At 43.9% G+C, this 20,041-nt stretch overlaps 1 protein-coding gene across 6 annotated transcripts in view; it reads right to left on the bottom strand.

The window, feature by feature from the left end:
* Positions 1–4,647: 4,647 nt before the first annotated feature.
* Positions 4,648–20,041, bottom strand: part of ATP6V0A1 (ATPase H+ transporting V0 subunit a1) — a 51,331-nt gene continuing 35,937 nt past the window's right edge. For 2 of the 6 annotated variants that reach the window (XM_075277249.1, XM_075277251.1), the window contains exons 17-22: positions 19,285–19,392; positions 15,826–15,933; positions 14,192–14,209; positions 11,017–11,134; positions 10,174–10,345; positions 4,648–6,028 (exon numbers count right to left, since the gene is read on the bottom strand). In XM_075277249.1, the coding sequence (XP_075133350.1) occupies positions 5,935–6,028; positions 10,174–10,345; positions 11,017–11,134; positions 14,192–14,209; positions 15,826–15,933; positions 19,285–19,392 (618 nt within the window). In that variant the 3' untranslated portion in view covers positions 4,648–5,934. Of the gene's footprint in view, positions 6,029–10,173; positions 10,346–11,016; positions 11,135–11,426; positions 11,526–14,191; positions 14,210–15,825; positions 15,934–19,284; positions 19,393–20,041 lie in introns of all 6 variants that reach the window. The other 4 variants (XM_075277250.1, XM_075277252.1, XM_075277254.1 and 1 more) reach the window with 3 other exon arrangements.

The raw sequence follows: 20,041 nt of genomic DNA, 5'->3' as shown, positions 1-20,041 counted from the left end.
TCGTTAATTTTTCATGTGCCCGCACACAGTATAATCCTCCTACAGTCACCCGTAAATTATATGTCCCCCCTCTATCTCTCCCCCAGTTTCATATACACCCTTCATCTGCCCCCAGTTTCATGTCCCCCTTCCATCTCTGCCCCCAGATTCATGTCCCCTCCATCTCTGCCCCCAGATTCATGCCCCCCCTCCATCTCTGCCCCTAGATTCATGTCCCCTCCATCTCTGCCCCCAGATTCATGTCCCCTCCATCTCTGCCCCCAGATTCATGTTCCCTCCATCTCTGGCCCCAGATTCATGTCCCCTCCATCTCTGGCCCCAGAGTCATGCTGTCCTCTCCATCTCTGCCCCCAGTGTCATGCCGTCCTCTCCTTCATCTGCCCCCAGTGTCATGTTCCACCTCCACATTAAACTTACCTTCTCCTCCGCTCCCTCGCTGCTCTCTGCGCGCCTCTCTCGCTGACCCATATGCAAGTGAAGCGAGGAGCTGACCTGTGTCAGCTCCTCGCTTCGCCGCTGCCACCGCTCTCGCTGACACATATGCGGCTGAAGCGAGGAGCTGACCTGTCAGCTCCTGGCTTCAGCTGCATATGTGTCAGCGAGACCGGCGGCAGCGGCGAAGCGAGGAGCTGACACAGGTCAGCTCCTCGCTTCAGCCGCATATGTGTCAGGGAGAGAGGCGCGCAGCGGCGAAGCGAGGAGCTGACCTGTGTCAGCTCCTTCCTTCAGCCGCATATGTGTTCAACTCAGATCTGCGTCCTCTGGACGCAGATCTGAGTTGAAATCGGGACATACCTCCCTCCAACCGGGACCGCGGGACATGTCACCCAAATCGTGACTGTCCCGCGGAAATCGGGACGGTTGGGAGGTATGCTGAAGGGCCTAGGGCCCACCAGAGAAACTTGTTCTGGGGGCCCAGCCAACATCTTCCTGCTAATAGCCTACACTGAGATCTTGAATGTGTGCTGACTATCCAGCAACCAGCACTGCGCACTGAATTGTCATCCCCTATTGTACTGTGAGATTCCCCAATACCTCCATGTCTGGTTCATGCACAGTGCTGTATGGGGTGTGCTATAGCCATAGAGCACTGCACGCATGCGCAAGATTGTAGTGAGAAAGCTGTAACACTGGCATTGCACACAGGGCTGCCATCAGGAATTTGAAGGCGCTCTCCCCGATGTATCTTACAGTTTACTATCATATAGACACAGTATAAATAATGTTACCTAGCCGCCCTCCATATAATGCTCCACAGAGCCCACCAGGACATTGCTCCACAGTGAATCCACAAAATGTAAAATGCTCCTAAGAGGCCCCCCCTTAGTATAATACTCCACAGTGGCCAGATACAGGATAATATACCCCCCAGAGTCCCCCTCCCCCCAGTATAATATGCTCCAAAGAACATCCCCTTCCCCCCATAGTATAATATTCCCTCCGGTCTCTTTTGGTGCTAATATTGTACGCTGCGGTCTGCTAGCGGGCCAGTCTAATGCTTTGTATGCTCCATGGTAAAATCATACATGAATGACATAAATCTGGGCCGTAAAACAGACAGGAATAGGACCTACCCTGAGTTGTGTACTGGACGCATCACTCCATATATGAGTAAGAGGGCTAACCATGAAAAACAGGTGAAAGCTTCAAGGCTAAAGCCCCACATAGTGTAAGGCCTGGTTCACATCTGTGCATTAGTTTCCATTTGGGTTACCCTGAATGGAAACCTAATCCACATAAAAAAGTGGTTACCTTAGGAAACCCACAGACACCATAGACTATCATGGGATTCATGTGGTTTCTGCTCGATTTCTGCACGAAAAATGCGGAGAGAAAAACGGAAACGGAATGACCTGAATGCAGATGTGATCCAGTGGTCAGAGGTGTAGCTAGGGGCTCAGCACAGGGGGCAAACACGTCCAAGTGAGCCCCCAACTTAGGTATACCCATATTATCACTATACGGTGACCTTATAGTGGTAGATATCGGCTCTACACAGGGCTCTGCAGACCACTGAGGTGAATACAGTGCAGTTACATTTTGTTACTTACTGGAGACTCTTCCCTTTGGACCGCCATGACCACTTCTTCCAGCTGTGACTTGTCTCTGTAAAGTTTGCAACACAGACATCTTTGACTCTTCACCTTTCCAGGCACTCACCTTGTCCTCAACTACCCAAAGCCCCCATCCTGCTGCTACCCCATTATAAAATATACAATATAACCCCCCCTAGAATGAATAATACCCTCAAGTGCATCTTTATATTAATAATGTCCCTGTGTACACAGTTTAAACACCGCCCCTTATTAATAATGCCCCAGGTGTTTCCTAATTAAGGCTAAAACCCCTTTAATAAAGCCCAAATGCCACCTTAAAGGGGTTGTCAAGGATAACCACGTTTTTAATATGAGGCCCAGGAGGGTGCTGTGTTGTCTCCCAGTGCAGTCCCCACAGCACTAGAACGTCACGTGTCTATGGCCTCAGTGGTCATGTGCGGCAGGGAAACACCAGAGCAGCAGAACCAGGCCATGGTGATAGACATTGGAACACAAGGAACAGGCGACTAAGGATTTTTAGATATCTTTCACCTCCAGCAGATCACGGCGCGGCCAGGCCTAGATGTCAGAGCTGTTCCACGCTGCATGTCTCAGTGGTTGGGAGAACAAAAACAAACTAGAATAACAAGAGGTGCGCAGAGACGACGCTACACAAATGGAACGACTGGAAGTGATGCTTTCTGTACTGCACATCAAATTGGGTGTCGCATCCAAAACCTAGGGTGCAAAACAAACCATCAGGTGTTTGCAGGACATCGGCCTATGAAAAAGACATCCAGCTACAGGTGGTCCATTGATCTTATACCACTACGCTCAAAGGCTATCATGGTGCACAGCAAGATGGTAATGGAGGCCGGAATGGAGGTCTATCCTCTAGCATTGAATCCCGCTTTTGTCTCGAATGCAAAAATAGCCATGAAGAGGCCTCACAGGGTATGTCCCACTCCCAGGATTGTGGCATTGGTGGCATAATGTAAGGTAGACAGAACCCTCCATTCTTCATTCTAGGTATACTCACAGCTCTGCGTTACATGGATTTCATCATGAAACCAACAGTATGGCAGTTTCTCCAAAGTATCCCGGAATCCGTTGCACAAGAGGACACCACTAGACACATGTTGCTTTTGCTAGTATGAGCATGCTACCATGGCCTGCAGAGTCTCTGGACTTGTCTCCCATCGAGCAAATCTAGGGCATCATTGGTCGGGAATTGGAAAAGGAGCTGCCCACGGCCTATCTTGATGATTTGTGTGCCCAAGTACATACAGCGTGGCATAACATACCATTTCTATGCATGAACCTCATACCCAATAATAAACCAAGATATTTTTATTGCATTTTTTAAATCATTTGCATATCATTAATATGTCTATGGATCCGGTCATTCCCATAATTCTGATAATACTTGGTATTGTAATTTCAGTGGAGAGTAGTGTATATGTCTATTAGTGTGGATGGCTTGCTGTTTCAACTTACTGCATTTTTCTTTTGATGTCAAAGGTTGTACTGGCCCATGGGGAACTGGTGAACTGTCTTTAGTGGGCACTACTGGACCTTCACTGCTTTACTTAAAAATCAGTGAAGGGCTGGTAACAATCGTGGTCACAGGGGGTACTGGGCCCGCTAGAGATTGCTGGGGCCCTGCATCACCATGACAGCGACCAGAGAGCTTGCTTCCCCAACCACTATACATGTTGTTAATGGAAAGGGGCCTGGCGTTATGCCCTCTTCCAGTATTGCTATTATTATTATACACTGGGGTCACCACAGATCCCAGAATATAATATCAGAGGTCCAGGGAAGGTGATTAAATATAACGAATACTTAAAGTCACCTCTTTTGGAACTCTGACAACACCCGGCATCTTCTTCAGGGCTTTTCCAGCCTGTGATTGAGGCTACACGCCTTAGACTGATTGGGCCCCAACAGACACGTAGGGCATGCCAGCATAATGACGTCAGCAAACCCCTTGTGACAGCTGAGGACCAATCAGTGACGTCAGAGGTGCGTGACCTCAGTTGCAGGAAGAAGAGGATGCTGAAGACTTATTATATTTTGTGGGGATGGAGCATATTATACTCTGTGGGGTCCCTACATTATTTACATCAAACTCCATCTATTTTATAGCAGACGTGATATTATCATAGGCTGTAATTACATTGCACAATCTGTGGAATGGAAATAGCAAAACGGTGAGGACGCTCACAGAAGCACCATGGTTCCTTGAAACAGTTGATCAGAAGTGGTCCAAACCCCACTCATCTCTTAGGTTGTTAGGACCCCACAGATCAGATTTTTACCAAAACTTGCAGCTCCCAGTATTGCTTCCATGCTGGGCACTGTTCATTCACCATATTCTTGATATACGCAGTTGTGGGTACTAGAATTGTATGGGCCATGTTAATGTTAACAACTCCAAAAGCCCCGATGCTTGATGAAGAGGTGGGTTTAGGTAGTGAAGTGGTGCACATTGTCTGGCAGGTGAGCAGCATGGCATTGTTATTACCTGCAGCCGTGCTGTGTCAGTACAGCTAGGAGTGGATTGCGCAGAAGAGAGAAGTAACACGACAAACAGGAGGACAAGAGACCATTTCCAGGTTGTCATAAATTAAAGGTTTATTATCACAAGTAAGGAGACTTCATTTACCGATTCACAGCAGCAACAACAGGGTCACATCATTGGAATCTGACAGCAAATGGCGGAATCACTAATGTAAACATATACGAGACAGTGAGCGTTGTCGGCAACGATGGATCTTAGTACTTGAAAGGCAAAAGTGCGCACAATGTCCACTAGGTGGCGATAGAGTTCTTACAGGCTAAGCCAGTACGACATAAATGCAACCAATTCACTTACTGGACATGAAGTGCACAACACGTCTGTAGTGTTACCAGGTCCTGGTAAGGGGGGATACTTGGTACAAGCTTGGCCTGCAAAATGCCTACCTCCAGACTGTGTAAAAAGGTGTATACACTGTAAACCCTTTTTACAGCCTCCTCTAAATGTGGAATAGGGTCTTTTACTTGCCTTATAAAGGGGGAGAGATGTTCTCGTAGCCCATTAATAAGGGGTACTGCTCAATTTAGGTCTGTCATAATACAATCTCTACTACAACACCGTACTGCAGGTCAGTGCTCAACATTGGATCTTTCATTGCTGTCCTTATATGTGCACTGGTATTAACAATTCTGCTTCGGGAACGTTTTAGTAATATGGTGTTGACCCCCACACCCTGCAGATTGATGACGTTGCTGCAAATGGTTTAAGATAGCTTATAGTAATGATCACAAAAGCATTTGGAAGAATTTAGCATAAGTCCTCTGTGGTGATCTAGGGGTTAAAAGTTTCAAGAATCCTTGCAATTAACATAAGGTACCTACTGCCAACATTGTGGTGTCCACTAGAAGGCTCCAAAAATGAGATGGATGGAGCTCCAAATTGAATCCCAACAAGGACCGCGTCTTGTAGGAACCGAGGTAATACAGATCTATTACTGACTGTGACTGATAATTACCATATAATATACAATATCATTACATACTAAGCAAAATAACGAGGTAGAGGATGGAGAGGAGAACCGGGATGTGTGCACATAAAGAACCCTGCTGTCTGTACATTCAGATCAATGGTACTTTCAAGCTACATTATGTTCACTGACTGACTTGGGTGACCCCTAGTGGCCAAGGCTTGTTAATTCTCCACTTCTGGAAGGCTACTAACTGGATGTTGAGGCTCCTGTGCAACACAACAAATATGGACCATCGTAAGACTACTGCGGACCTATAAAGCGTGAAGAACAGGTAAGGTTTCACATCAATGCACCACGGCAGGATAGGATGATGGGGAGGCAGAGGAGCACAATCTGGATGGATGAATTCACTCATCGAATCTGCCCTCTCTGATGGTCTCAAATGAGAAGGGCATGAACTTAAACCCTGTTCCCACGTAGAACTTGTTCTGGAATTCCACCCTGGTGGAGAAAGAGATTCAGAGTCAATATTAAAGCAATGTGATCGACATGAAATCCTCTATATACCTTTTTTATTATATTGCTGTTGCTGCACCTGGGGCAAATGGGTTAGCAGTGGCGTCAAAGTCATCCAAGGACAACATGTGCTGCTTCAGAACCTCTTTGAGCTCTAGTTAATAAGCATTACTCCCTGTTCTCAGTGACTGTCAGAAAGTTCCCATTTCTGAGATGAGTTTTATTAGGCATAATGCAGCTTTAGATGACAATATCTTATAGTAAAATATTGTATTATACGGGTTATGTGGTAGAGTTGCACCATAGCAATATACAATTGCACCCAGCTGTTACTCTGCCCTCATGGCTATGACACTTTTCACACAGGGCTGGTAATGAGTCTCTCGGGATAAGCATTGGCCTAAACATTCACTACAAACACTGAACTTTTAGACTGTCAGGGCAGAGTTAACCCCATAGTGTCACGTTGCTGAAGCATCTCCATACACTGACTTTATTAGTAATTTTTGTCATGTGAGGGCCAAGATACTTTAACCCTTATACAGATGAATCTACAGTGGACAAAGCACAGATGTCACTAAAACCCGCTGTGGTGTCTTCTTTGCAGGACAAATGTCACCCACCATGTTGGATTATGAAACAGTTACAGTTTCGTTCCTTGCAGTATAAGGCTACATTCACACCTGACTTCAAGTCTCCGTTTGAAGACTCGGTCGCAATATTTAATGAAAATCTCCAGATGACAAAGTACTGCAAGTCTGACTTTATCATCCGGTGGTTTTGGTTTAAAAGAACGGACATCTAATGTATCATATTATAGTCAATGGCGTTCATTGGGCACCATTGGCATCAACTATTTTAGCAGTCCATGTGTCCGTTGTTCTGGTTGCCCGATCAGATCAGAAAAATGGACATAACGGCACAAATGTGAACATGGCATAAGTATATAAGCTGCTTCTCTATAGTACAACTGATCCAACTCTAAGGAGATGACGTCCCTCTTGGTCAGCAGTAAAGCCTGGCATGTTTGCATCTAGTCTTCATGAGAAGGCCCATGGTCCAATATGACCATTTTGTGAGACTCTTTCAGCCCTCCTAGTGGCCAACATTTCTTAAAGCCATTCTGGCTACTAGGAGAATGGACTGCAGTTGTAATAGTCTATCCTAACCATAGGACAATATAGAAGTTGAAACATCTACTTTAACTGTGTTAGGCCCAGCGCAAGTCATGGCTTGTGATATTGCTCTCAGTATGGTCCTAGTAGTCCATGACAAATAACAGCACATTAGGACACTGCGGCGTGCATGTATTGCGTATTCACGAGCTCACAGTCTGACAACAATAGATAACAGTATAGGAGACATTATTAGAGTAGTCACTGACATACACAAGCTATCGTACGACCGCTTGTCTATTTTCCGGCGAATGTCTAGGAGAGGTGTGAGAACAGCTTCCGGCTTATGATATCAATAGACATAACGGATTTTGCAGCCAAATCTGTGCAGAATACATCCACAGACCTAAGGTTGTGCCTGGAGAAGGCTGAGGAGACTACTAGTTTCTGTGCAGAGCGGGGAGGACAGCGGCAGGAATGCTGGAGGTCTGCCATGGCTTCCACAGGCTCAACCCAAATAAGGGAAAAAAACTATTTGCCTCTGGTTAGGAAGAGCTGAAGAGAGTCCCGTATAAGGAACTGCTCACAGTGAGGGGTCATGTATAGCGTACAGTACCCCCTATACTCACTGGGACCCTGTACGTGGTCCTGCTGTCTTCATGACTATCATATGTTGTAACAGTAGGCTGCGTGCCAACATCTGATCAGTATCATCTATTCCTTTTTTATGTCTAGATAAAGAATCTGTAGTCTGTGGGAAATTTCACTGCTAGAATATAGACAATGCGTAACCCTCCATAAAAACCACCATTTTAATGCCCTCCACTGTGGAAGTTCAACATACACCAAAGATGGACATGTCTCTCGTATAACGGAGAACAGGAGAATACTTCTCTGACTTTAATGCTCTATTACGCAGTATGGGCACCATGCTCTGATGTAAGATGGCAGCAAGTGTACCCCCACAGGAAAATAACGTCAGTACCATCTATCACTACCACTGTGCTAGGAGACCGATCAAGTGTAAGATATTACACTAGGCAGTAGAATTACAGATGCAGCCATAATAAGCCAAACGTCCCATGTGCCTAGATCTTATTTACTACAAGAGGACCTGGGTACAAGACTAGTCAGATGTCACATGCATCACCCAGAGCGTTCCTGACATCTGCCAACAAGCAACGGGTTAGAGTATGCCTTTATAGTAACCCCTTAAGGACCATCAAGCTTCAATAATTTTGTAAGATCCATACCGAGGAGTTGTTGTTGACATTTCATGCACTGACCCCCATGCCTCCAACCCAATAGAAACTCTTGCCTGCACGGTTATTGCTGCCTAGCACCAGTACAATGTTATACTGCATGATGTATACCGTAACCCTTCTGCTGCTGAACCCATCACCACATGATATGGACTAGAACCATCTGTCAGCTAAGAGTTCCATCCTTGGAGCAAGTGACTCCTTAAAAATGCAGCAGCGAGTCCTAACAGTAAATTATGTGCGTGCCCATTCACCACCCCAGGAGAGAGCGGGCAGGTGTGATAATTATTATACGAGGCAGGGGCGCACCGAGGGCACAGCAGGCTTGTTTCTTCCATGTGGTAGGGGTATGACAGGTATGTCCCGCATGTACAGAAGTGACAAAGTCTCAGGTTTCATTGAGATTCCAAGCTTAAATTAGAGCAGCTGTATAGCTGAGCACTCACGCCACCGCGAGCATGCAATATTGATCCCCTCCATGTGAGCCGCCTAGTAGATCATTTGTTTCTTTGTTGTAGATAGAAAGCTCTGACTGAATTATTACTTCACTTTTTAGACTAGTAATCTCCAACCTGTAGCTCTACTGAATAGGGGGCAAGTACTGATAGATTGGGGTCAGACCACGCAAACCTTCATCATACATGAGAATGAGGCCCCCTTTCTTAAGGCTATTCTTCTCTTATCTTTATTACTCTGATCCGCGCCACTGTTTCTTAGGAATATCTTCTTTTTGCCTTATGTAAATGAGTTTTCTCGCAGCACTGGGGTCGTCCCCAGAGCTGCTTGAAAACTCTCCAGCGATGGCCTCCACCTTCTTCACCGCCTGCACCTTCTTCTCTCGTGCTCCTCTTCTTTGGGTCCAAAAGCGCCAAATGTGCAAGTCAGTTGGCCATTTTCCTGTGGCTGTATGGGAGAGGCCACAGGAATATGGTCGGCGGACAAACGCAGTCAGCCATTTTCGTGTGCCCTCTCCCGTTCATGACATGTGCAGTCGGCACTTTGGAATGAAGAGAAGGGGATCGCCCGATAAGAAGGCAGAGAAGAAGAGGCCGTAGCTGGAGAGTTTTCAAGCAGCACTGGGGACATCCCTCAGTGCTGTTTGAACGCTGGGGAACGCCCCCAGTGCTGCGAGAAAACTCATTTACATAAGGAAGAAAGAAGATATTTCTAAGGAACGGCAGCGCAGATCAGAATAATAAAGGTAAGAGAAGAATAGCCTTTCTTAAGACTACTCCTACGTGTATTTAGTTTAAGGAGGGATTCTAGTGATAGTATCCCTTTAAGCATGTGCACTACCATGCTACTGAAAGTCTATAAAATTGCTAAAGACAGCTGAGCCCTGTACAATATGGTCCCAGTGAATGGAGTGGTGACATGCTTGACCACTGATCATATGACAGATGTCCGTAGTTTGGAGTACCTGACCGCCTCCCTTAACCGTATGATGGAGGCCTTCAATGCCATATGGTCTTTCTGGGATGCCCATTGTACCCTGCAAGGTGTCTAACCACTACCCTTCCTCTTCTTTCCCTTGTCGTCTTCCCTATACTCTCTGCATTACTTATTAATTTTTCCTTTATGTATGCACATCCATATTATTTTAGCTATTGTTGAGCTACCTATCCTCTTGTTGTGGCAGAATTCTTTTGTTTTTTTTTATTGCGATTGTGTATTTCATGAAAATTTCAATAAAAATTAGTTTAAAAAGAAAAAAAAGAAAGAGGAGACCTTGTGACTGGGTTTTACTACTCACCAGTGCAGACGGAGGGCATGCAAGAAAGCAGATAAACCCTCCATGATAAGCAGGATGGCAATGGTGAGTGTGGAGAATGCGGCAAACACGAAGACCAGGAGAATTCCACCTCCTAGGCTCCTCACATTCAGACCTAAATGCATCACCATCGTCCACAGGACCTCTGAGAGTTCTGCAGGACAATAAAGACCAAAATTATTATCTCATACTACACAAGTGCAAACGGAAGATCAGCATTTATTATGGTTTCCATATTCAAGTTCATAGTTATGTTTCCCCCAACCTCACTTATGTATTCCTCCAATTCCAGATGGTTAGGAGACCCCTTTTACTTGTTGCACCTGATCTGTCCATCAGTAGATTAGCAAATGGAAAGCTTCATGAAGGTTTTTTTTTTGTGTGTGTGTGTGTTTTTTTTTTCTTCCAGATTGGGTGATGGTCACATGTGCACCACCGCTCTATTCACTTGGGGCATTTGCAGGCCTCAGTCCAGACTGAAAACCATCAGGAAGGGGAAGAAGTGTCTGATTCCTGGACATCTCTAGTGGCTCATGTGAATGGAGAAGCCGAACACCGATGTGCCTAATCCCCCATCAGTGTGAAGGTTGGATACCCAACCTTTAAAGGAACACTCAATCAAAAGTAATACACCATGTCATGTTTAGTGAAGGTCCTAAGCGGTAGTGCACGAATACATGCGAGTAGAGAATGCCTCGCCCCCCCTGAGGCCCTGCACTAGGCATAACACATTGGATCAGAGTGCACCTTTAAGTTATCATATGTTAAGCTAACCTATTGTACTTTTCTAGAATAATGTTAAACCAGAAACAGGCAGATACTTACGGGCATGTGCCAGACTCAGGGCCCAGAGTCGGAGATATGAGGCTGTATTAGAAATGCACCCCAAGCAGTACTCAATTGTATGAATGGCTTGGTGGACCACAACATCTCCAAAATTAAACTGCAAACATAAGAACACAGAGCAGCCGGTTACAAGGAGGTAAGGGGACATGGCTTCATGAGAAGATGCTGTGAAGGATGCCCCAGAAGCTGCGTGTTCACCAGTGACAGAAGTCATCAAAACCGCATAACCCAACGCCAGGGTGGATGGATGGATGATGGGCCTGATCAAGGAATAGGTGGTAATGCCATACGGTGACAAAAAGCTGGTCTGTATGTTATTATAGTGACTAAGCACTCACCCGTGAGAACACATCACCCGTGGTTATTGTGCAAAATACCATTGTACTTACAGGCTCCACTGCTACAATAGGAACTTCAATCTCCTCTTTATCTAATTCCGCAGAAGTAACCACTGCAGAGTCTTGTTCATAGGAGAATTGGGAAGAAAGCTGGGAAATGGAGGTGTGACATCAGAGACAGATGGGAACACTGGGTGACAATCCAGGACCAGAATCAGGACGGTATGTGGTAGGTAAATATACGGTGGGTACGTAGGTGGCAGACTATTTCAGCTTTTTTTTTGCAGCCTATACATGTTCCCTGCTGTGTCCAATTCTGATGGAAACTTGCAAGTTGTAACACTTGAATGAGTATTTCCATATTAGCCACCCTACTCTTCAGCTACATATGAACTCTAAGTATCACTGATCTGACTGTAGAACTATAGAACAGGCAAATCTACTAAGAAAGATGGATGAAATACAATCCCCTGAAGCTGTCCTTGCATATAAGATAAACGTGGGCTGAACTGGCAATTTTGGTCTAAAAACCAGTCTAAGCCACATTTGATTGACATGAACGTGCAACTGGAGCCATCATTTGGCACTATGAGTATTGCACCATTTATTTTTTGTTTGATCTGCCATGTTTCTGGTGGGATTGTTTGTACAAAGACAATCAATTAACCGTACTCCATCCGACCTCTCACTCCTATGTATAATCAGCTAAACAAGAAATAGTACAGTGTATAGTCATGCCCTCAACGTGAAATCTGTGGGGGTCAAACATTTAGCACCCCTACTGATCAGTAGCTGATACACTGGAAGAAAATAGTTCTGTTCTCTGTGTAGTGGCTGATCCAAGTCACAGCAGCTTAGCTCTCATTCAAGTGAATGGTGGCTGATCTAGAGTAACATTGTCTGGCCACTACACAGAACTATCTGCTTCCTGCTCCATTCTCTGTGTGTCAGCTGCCGATTGGTGGGGGTGCCAGCTGTCAGACCCCCACTGATCTGGTACTGATAACCTATCCTTAAGGACAGAACAACTTGTGTTAGAAAAACCTTTAACGACTGGGCTGGATTTCATAAACGGCACCGAACGAACAGTCTATCAAGTCAACTAATTTACTTAAAGGGGTTCTAGCTAGTGTTTGCATCTGTGATGGTCCTGGTATCCAGCCCCCTGCCAATCCGATATCTCCAACTTCTAGAAAGCCCCTGTAAGTTGTAGTTTATGCAATACATGACCATCATATTCCTTTTATATAGATAAGAAATACTCCACAAATATTTTATACTCCAGCTACACAGACAGAAATAGGGCAATAGTGAGACAATGATACACAACCTGTATTCCTATAGGAGTAGCACTGCGGTGCTACCATGACACTACTGATGGAATAGTTCACTCCTCGAGACGGGTGTTAAAACCTAAGATTTGATCTCTTTAAAAATATGATTTATTAACTATAGGGGGTGTCTAAAAGGGTGAAATGATTTCCATCCTGTAATGTAAAATTATTGGACTATTATACTCTATTGTCCAAAGAACCACTGAACTCGCAGAGTAGATCCCGGTCCAGGGTCCCGATACCTCCGCTTCCGACACCAGAGTTTCCAGTGTCGACACATGACCAGTACTGTGTTTGGCTGGTTGGCTTTATCTTGACATCGGTTGTGACCAGAATGTTATAGCTATGACGCCATGTTGATCCAGGGTTTTATACTGACTGCCAGATTGGAGTCGGGAAGAATTTTTCCCCCTGAAATGGGGCAATTGGCATAAGCCTCATTGGGTTTTTTTTTGCCTTCCCCTAGATCAACACTGTAGGGATTGTAGGGTTATAGGTTGGACTTGATGGACTGATGTCTTCATCCAACCTCATCTACTATGTAACTATGCTAAAAGCCAACCAGCTGTCTTCAAACACAGCATAGGACATGTGGAGACACAGGGATTTCCAATACGTTATACAAGTTCAATTATTTCACATCACACGGAACAGAAATCATTATTTCCTTTAGGAGAACCCTGTTAACATATAAGCTATTGGTGGCCATTGTAGAGGAGATAAGATCCATACATGACCCCAACATTAATAAGTTGGTGACCCCAGGTCTCTGTAATAAAACAGTATTATATTAAATTACAGATATCCCATGCCAAGAGGATGCAGACTTGTAACAAAGACATAACTAGACAGTACGACACAGATTCACTACATATCAATCCACACATTCACGGCGTGTATGCCACACATAGCAGCAAATAATTCAGGACTAACTACACACACTTAAAGCCAACATAAACTATAGAACGCGATCACTTAGATATATGTATATGATTACCTATACATATATAAAGCATATATTCTAAATATAATTATATATTATTTTATATATATTTTATACTGGACACGGTTGTGTTAAAAGTGCAGTTTCGTTAGTATTTTTTTTTTCTGTACAGACTATAGGAAATGTGGACCTGTAGTAATGCAATGCAGAATAAGTGAAAGAGTAGAATATAATACAGCACTAAACGCTAAAATGTAATAAAGCCATGAAGTTCTAAGATTTTAGGGAGGAAACGGCACTTTTAAGTTCACCAGAGAAAGCGAAGCAACTGAATGGCAAGATGGGTATATGAAGATGGATCTGTTCTAAGAGCGTATGGATAATTCCTGAGCCCCTTGCAAAGCCCACCAAACACATAAAAGAATTCCCAATTAAAGCATCAGCCCTGTAATGGATAAATTAATATGACGATGAAATAGAATGAGAATTCCAGGTCTCCTTGGCTGATTGAGGGCATGCACAATGGACGTCAGTCTTACCACTTCCTCCACGGCAGGCTTGGAATAATATAAATCCAGATTTAATACAGGGTTAAAAGAGAAAGAAATACAGGTTAGCCATAAATATCACTTTAAAACTTCAGTCCCTCTAAAAAAGAAACGCCCTAGAGTGGAATCAAAAGGCAATATTAAGACTAGCCATGAGAATACAGGGAGAATACAGGGAGAATGTCAGGCATGTGAACAGCAACTATTCGCTGATGGTTTATAGAATGGAAAAGAAGCAGTGCTTGAAAGGGTTACTCATTGTGTAAGTACACACAGTCCAGGAGTACAATATAGGTAAATGGAAAGTCAGTTATACTGGATTATAGGAAATATTTTGCATCTGCATTACTCAAAGTGTGTTTTCTTCTTCCAATTGGAATTGATCTTGTTTAGTACCACTAACAAGTATGGAACTGATCTGTATTGTGATGATCTAGATCCCTTCTATGGATCACAAAGAGCTCTTGTCAATTTGGTGCATCCATCTATGTATTACATGGACAAGACTGGCTCACATATATAGCACTACATTTCTCCTGCAACAGATGTATATGGCCAGTTGTGGCTTCCTAAGTAATAACAGCTATTGCAAAGTACATTAAAGAGGACCTTTCACCTCCTGGGGCACATGCGGTGTTATACACCGCTAGAAAGCCGACAGTGCACTGAATTCAGCGCACTATTGACGTTCACGTTCTGTGCCCCGGCTGAAGAGCTATCGGTGCCGGTACTGTAGCTCTTCACCATCAAAGGGGCGTTTCTGACAGTCAGTCAGGAACGCCCTTCCTCACAGTAGTGCCTATAGCGCTGTACTGAGAGAGCGGTGAGGAACGCCTCCTCCCCTCCTGATAGTACTCGTCCATAGACAAGTACTGGGCGGTAAGTAACGCCCCCTCTCACAGTACAACGCTATAGACACTACTGTGAAGAAGGATGTTCCTGATTGTCAGAAACGCCCATCTGATGGTGAAGAGCTACGGTATCAGCACCGATAGCTCATCACTGGGGGCACAGAAAGGGAAAGCCAATACTGCGCTGAATTCAGTGCACTGTCGGCTTTCTAGCGGTGTATCACACTGCATGTGCCCCAGGAGGTGAAAGGTCCTCTTTAAAGGCCGTTATTCCCCTTAGCATACCCAAACCTTCCTATAGATACGTCAGTTCAACTATATGAGGTATGAGCCCTACACCGTGGGTTATACTAAGTGTACTGTGCATTGCTCAGGTCTTGAAAGGAGCTCAGATGCAAGTTTAGGAAATTTTGTAAAAATATTTTTGCTAATGTGGCCTCTTTCTTACACTGTTTTTTTTCCATGAACCAACTCAATCAAACATTCTTATAGGTGAGAACATAAAATTAAGATGCGCTTTGAAAATTGTTTGAAAAAGGATGAAAACTGTCCCGTACATTCACTTAGTGGTGGGGTCCTATGTACGAACATCAGATGGCTGTACAGTATACGAGGGACTGACATTTCAAAGCAATGTTCTGAGGATGACATCTACGTGCGAGAACACTAATTAACCCTTCAGTGCCAGCTCTGCTTGCAACACTTAGCACACTGAAGCATTGCAGGCTCCACTAGCGGTGAAGGAGAAAAAAAAGACAATATAAAATGCATTACCTCTTCACCTTCCTCCGAGTGCATGGACAGCTGATCGTGCTGAATAATTTCGGCATCTTCTTCCATGGGACCGTTACCAACGCGGATACCTCCGAAGTTATGCGTACCCTGGATTAGTGGGTGCGGGGAGGGGTATTTATAAATCAGGGTCAGGGCTCTCGGCCAATCAGCATGCTCTATTTCCTCACCGCAAAAAAAATCCCAACCCCAGTATGTATCATCAGCTCTTTACCCCATCTATTAGCTTGGATTAGTTTAGTCAGCTCCCAAATACGTTCCCAATAACTGGCTATTCTACACATCTCTATTAAGAAGGTTGCGAGTAGTCAGATCCCAGATTAATAGCAGTTTTAGAAAGAGAAACCCTGATTTATAATTTAATAGCGTTAATGCTACTTGCCACTTCCGTTATAAGAGGGGGTCTGCCACACGCACAATAACAAGGCACTGCTGCATCTCTTATCCCGTAATATGGTGGTAGCATTAACCTTATTAACTTATAAAACACACCAGGAAAAGCTAACCCACCCACTAGGAAAGAGAACATGCTGGAACGTATAGAGACAGTACAGCTAGTATTTAGGACAGAGGAGTTTAAAACAGATGTCACATAGGTTTACAGGTAATATCCGACTTGGGGACAATGAGCCCTTTATGCATAATGGTAGGTTTGGAGAAGACCTGCCACCTCTCCTAACATGGCTACTATAGTATTAAGTATATACAAATGTCAGGAGCGGAGACAGGTCTTTAATGGCCAATCACTCCTTTTTACCAAGCTAAGAGGCAATCTTTTTTTCCTCATTTATCTATATAATTTCTTAAGTCAAGTCTGAAAGCTCTAAACTTAGTCCAAGAGTGGCAGCCATCTTCTATAACTGTATCTGGGTTTTGTGGGACCTAGCGGTCCCGCTCTTCACGCTTTGACACCCTACTGCTTCTGTATCCACACTAGATCACTTCTGAGGAAGGTCTGATGACCGAAACGTCAAATCTCAATTGATCTAGCCTACCCTATCGTCCAATATCTATATTTTGCTTTGTGTCAATGGCGTTGATTGTATTCCACCAATTTGATGACTGTCTGGATTATTACCAGAATGCTGTAATGGAATTTGCAGATTTACACAACCGAGCACCATTTATGTGCAGGTTTAGTAATTGTCAGATCTCAATGACTAGTTCTAAGCCACAATGGGGTTTATAGTATAGTCCAGGAGAAAAAAAAACAAACAAAAAACATTGGTTATGTGTAACTGAGACTGCCAGCTTCACCGATACAAGTCCTGGAAGAGGTTTACACCAATAGTTTGATTAACTAAGTGGAATATGGGCTCAAAATTTAGGAAAAACTAAAGAGGTTTGGTGGGAAGGTTTCGCCTCCCTTTTTTTTGCTAGCCTAACTTGGTGATGCTCTGACGTCCCAGATGGGAATAACCCAATACACAATGTGTTTTGAGGCACATTGCAAGAGAGCCTTCTGGCATCATACTGTTGTCTGTGCTGAGCTCTCCCAGCTGAGTCTCATATTAGGACTTGTAGCTTAAAGGGAGTCTATCATTTGAAAACTCATTTTCAACTAAAGGCAAGTTGGAATAGCCTTTAAAAAGGCTATTCTACACCTACCTTTACTTCATTGATTCTCCTTGCCATTTCCTCAAAATTCATTTTCTTCTGGTATACTAATGAGGATCACGGAGCACCAGGGGCATTCCCCCAGCATTCTGAGCACCCCCGCATCATACCTCTCCACCTCCCCTTTCATGCTTGTGCTCTGTCCCCTCCTCCTCTTTTCCGTAACTTGTGCCTTGCACAGGGTCCGAAGCCTGTGCAGTGTACCTACAGAAAATTTCGGGCATGAGCAATCCACTCTGCCACCGCAGGTTTGGGCAGGGCCAATTGCACATGCCCAAGCAGCCATTTTGTGGTGGTCTGGAGAACTGAATATACTGAGCATACGAGCGCAGTACGTTCATGTAGCAGACCATCACAACACGGCCACTCGGACATGCGCAGTCGGCTCTGCCCGAACCCAGAGTGGCAAAGCCAAATGCACATGCCCAAGATTTTAGATAGGTACAGAGAGGCGTCAGAGGCCTGTGCAAGGCACAACTTCTGGAGAAGAGGAGGAGGGGACAGCGTATTAGCATGAAAGAGGCAGTGGACAGGTATGAAGTGGGGGGTGTTCGGAGCACTGGGGGAACGACGATGGTGTTCTGCGATCCTCATTAGAATACCAAAAGAAACCAAATTTTGAAGAAACGGTGGGGAGAATCAAAGAGGTGAAGGTAGGAGTAGAATAGCCTTTTTAAAGGCTATTCCAATGTGCCTTTAGCTGAAAATGAGTTTTTCAAATGATGGTCTCCCTTAAAGAGGTGGACAACCATTAAACTGGATCTGCCTTTTAAAACTTTAAAATGTTCAGGGAACCTGATGTTTCAGAACTCAACCGATCAGGAGAACTAGAGACTTTTGTACCCCATTCTGATAGGTCAGGATAGTGTGCGCACACTGCTCCATTTATTTGAATGGAAATTCTTGAGATAGCTGATGTACAGAACTCAAATATCTCTAACACTCCCATTAAAATAAAAGGAGAGGTACATGTGCCAGCTGATCCATTCAGAATAAAACAATAGAACAAAAATTATTTTTTCCTGATCAATGGCGGTCTAAGTGGTTGGCTCCCCACTGATCTGCAAGTTATCCCCTATCCTACCCCCAAATGAAGTGTGATAGGAAACGTGCATCGGAGGGCAGTGGAAAGTATATGGAGATTGTAATTTGTATATCTCACCATACTATTGGCTTTTTTGATTGTGTCTTATATGCAGTGTTTATACATTATGTGTTGCTATGTATTTGCCATTCGCTTGGTTATATCATTATGTTTTGGCCATTCTTGGCAACCTTTTGTGTATTTCTTCACGATTTTGAATATGTGTAACATTTATTTCATCAATTGATTAATAAAGATGCATTGGATTTGTTTTACTTGGTTTTCTCTGTAGCTTTTGGTGTATTTATAGCAGATAACTTTTTAAGATGGGAATAACCCTTTAAGTCCCCAACCCAGTATTACACTAGCAGTGAAGCAAGCACGGTCACTACTCAGACATAATACATACATTGTAACCTCTGTTTTAAACTGATAAGTTACATGAAGAGAAGGTATAGATATATATTATATCCATACACACACATCTTGACCAAAATCTTAGTATATCACATTTAGGCCCAATCACAGAAAAAGTCTCCCTGTTTTCTTCAGAGTCGGTAAGTGACCATGATAAATCGGATAAGGTGCCAGATGTGTACGTGCACGTATATATTTTGAAAGACGAAAGTCCTTGCCGTCTGCAGAGTCACTCTATAGTTGCAAAGAAGCAGACCCCATGTGACAGGGCAGAGGTAAGGTATTGGCACAGCAAAAAAGGATTTATTGTGCCTGGTACTCACCAAGTGTTTCCTCCTGAGGTACTGTTGGCGAAGCATGAAAGGTTTAAGGACCAGCATCCAAGGCACACAGAGGATAGCACATACGACCAGGAAACACTGCAGCCCTTTCTGGAAGACACAAGTTTACAATAATAAGTGCAAATCCGGATTGAACTTTGAGCATGCTTTCCTGTTATTCACACTGTACTGTCAATCTTATCCTCCTGATCAGCATGGGACCCCCTAGGTCAGGCCCCCAGTGATCAGACACTTTTTCAAGTGCATTTGACCACATTCACCATTACACTAGACCACCAATCACAGTGTCTAATAAATGAGTTAATCCCAGCCGATAAAATAGTAATAAATAGTAGACTCCATATAATACTGCTTAATAAGTTACGATCCCATTAATATAATAACCATGCTGAATATAACTGTAACACTAGACAATACCTACGTATGAACACAACACGATGTGCCTGTTTGATATTAGATAGCTATATACTGATGTATCAGGGTAACCTGAATTTCTGCCATTGGCTATGCTTCAATAGAGAGTTTTAAATGGATCTCTACATTAAATACACCACGACATATGGGGCTAGATGTCGACTTTAAAGTACAAGACATGTCAATACTTTATGTTCATGTTCGACACCACATACTATAAAGACATTTTGGAGATCTATGTTATATATTTTTGACTCTGATACTTTGTCCATATCTCATCTTTTGGTTAGAATTGCTAATAATCTCACACACTGTACTCTTAAAA

The sequence above is a fragment of the Leptodactylus fuscus genome, chromosome 6 (assembly GCF_031893055.1).
Source record: "Leptodactylus fuscus isolate aLepFus1 chromosome 6, aLepFus1.hap2, whole genome shotgun sequence".
In the NCBI taxonomy this organism is placed as follows: Eukaryota; Metazoa; Chordata; class Amphibia; order Anura; family Leptodactylidae; genus Leptodactylus; species Leptodactylus fuscus.
The sequence above is the reverse complement of the archived record's forward strand: the minus strand, read 5'-3'. Positions and strand labels throughout refer to the sequence as shown.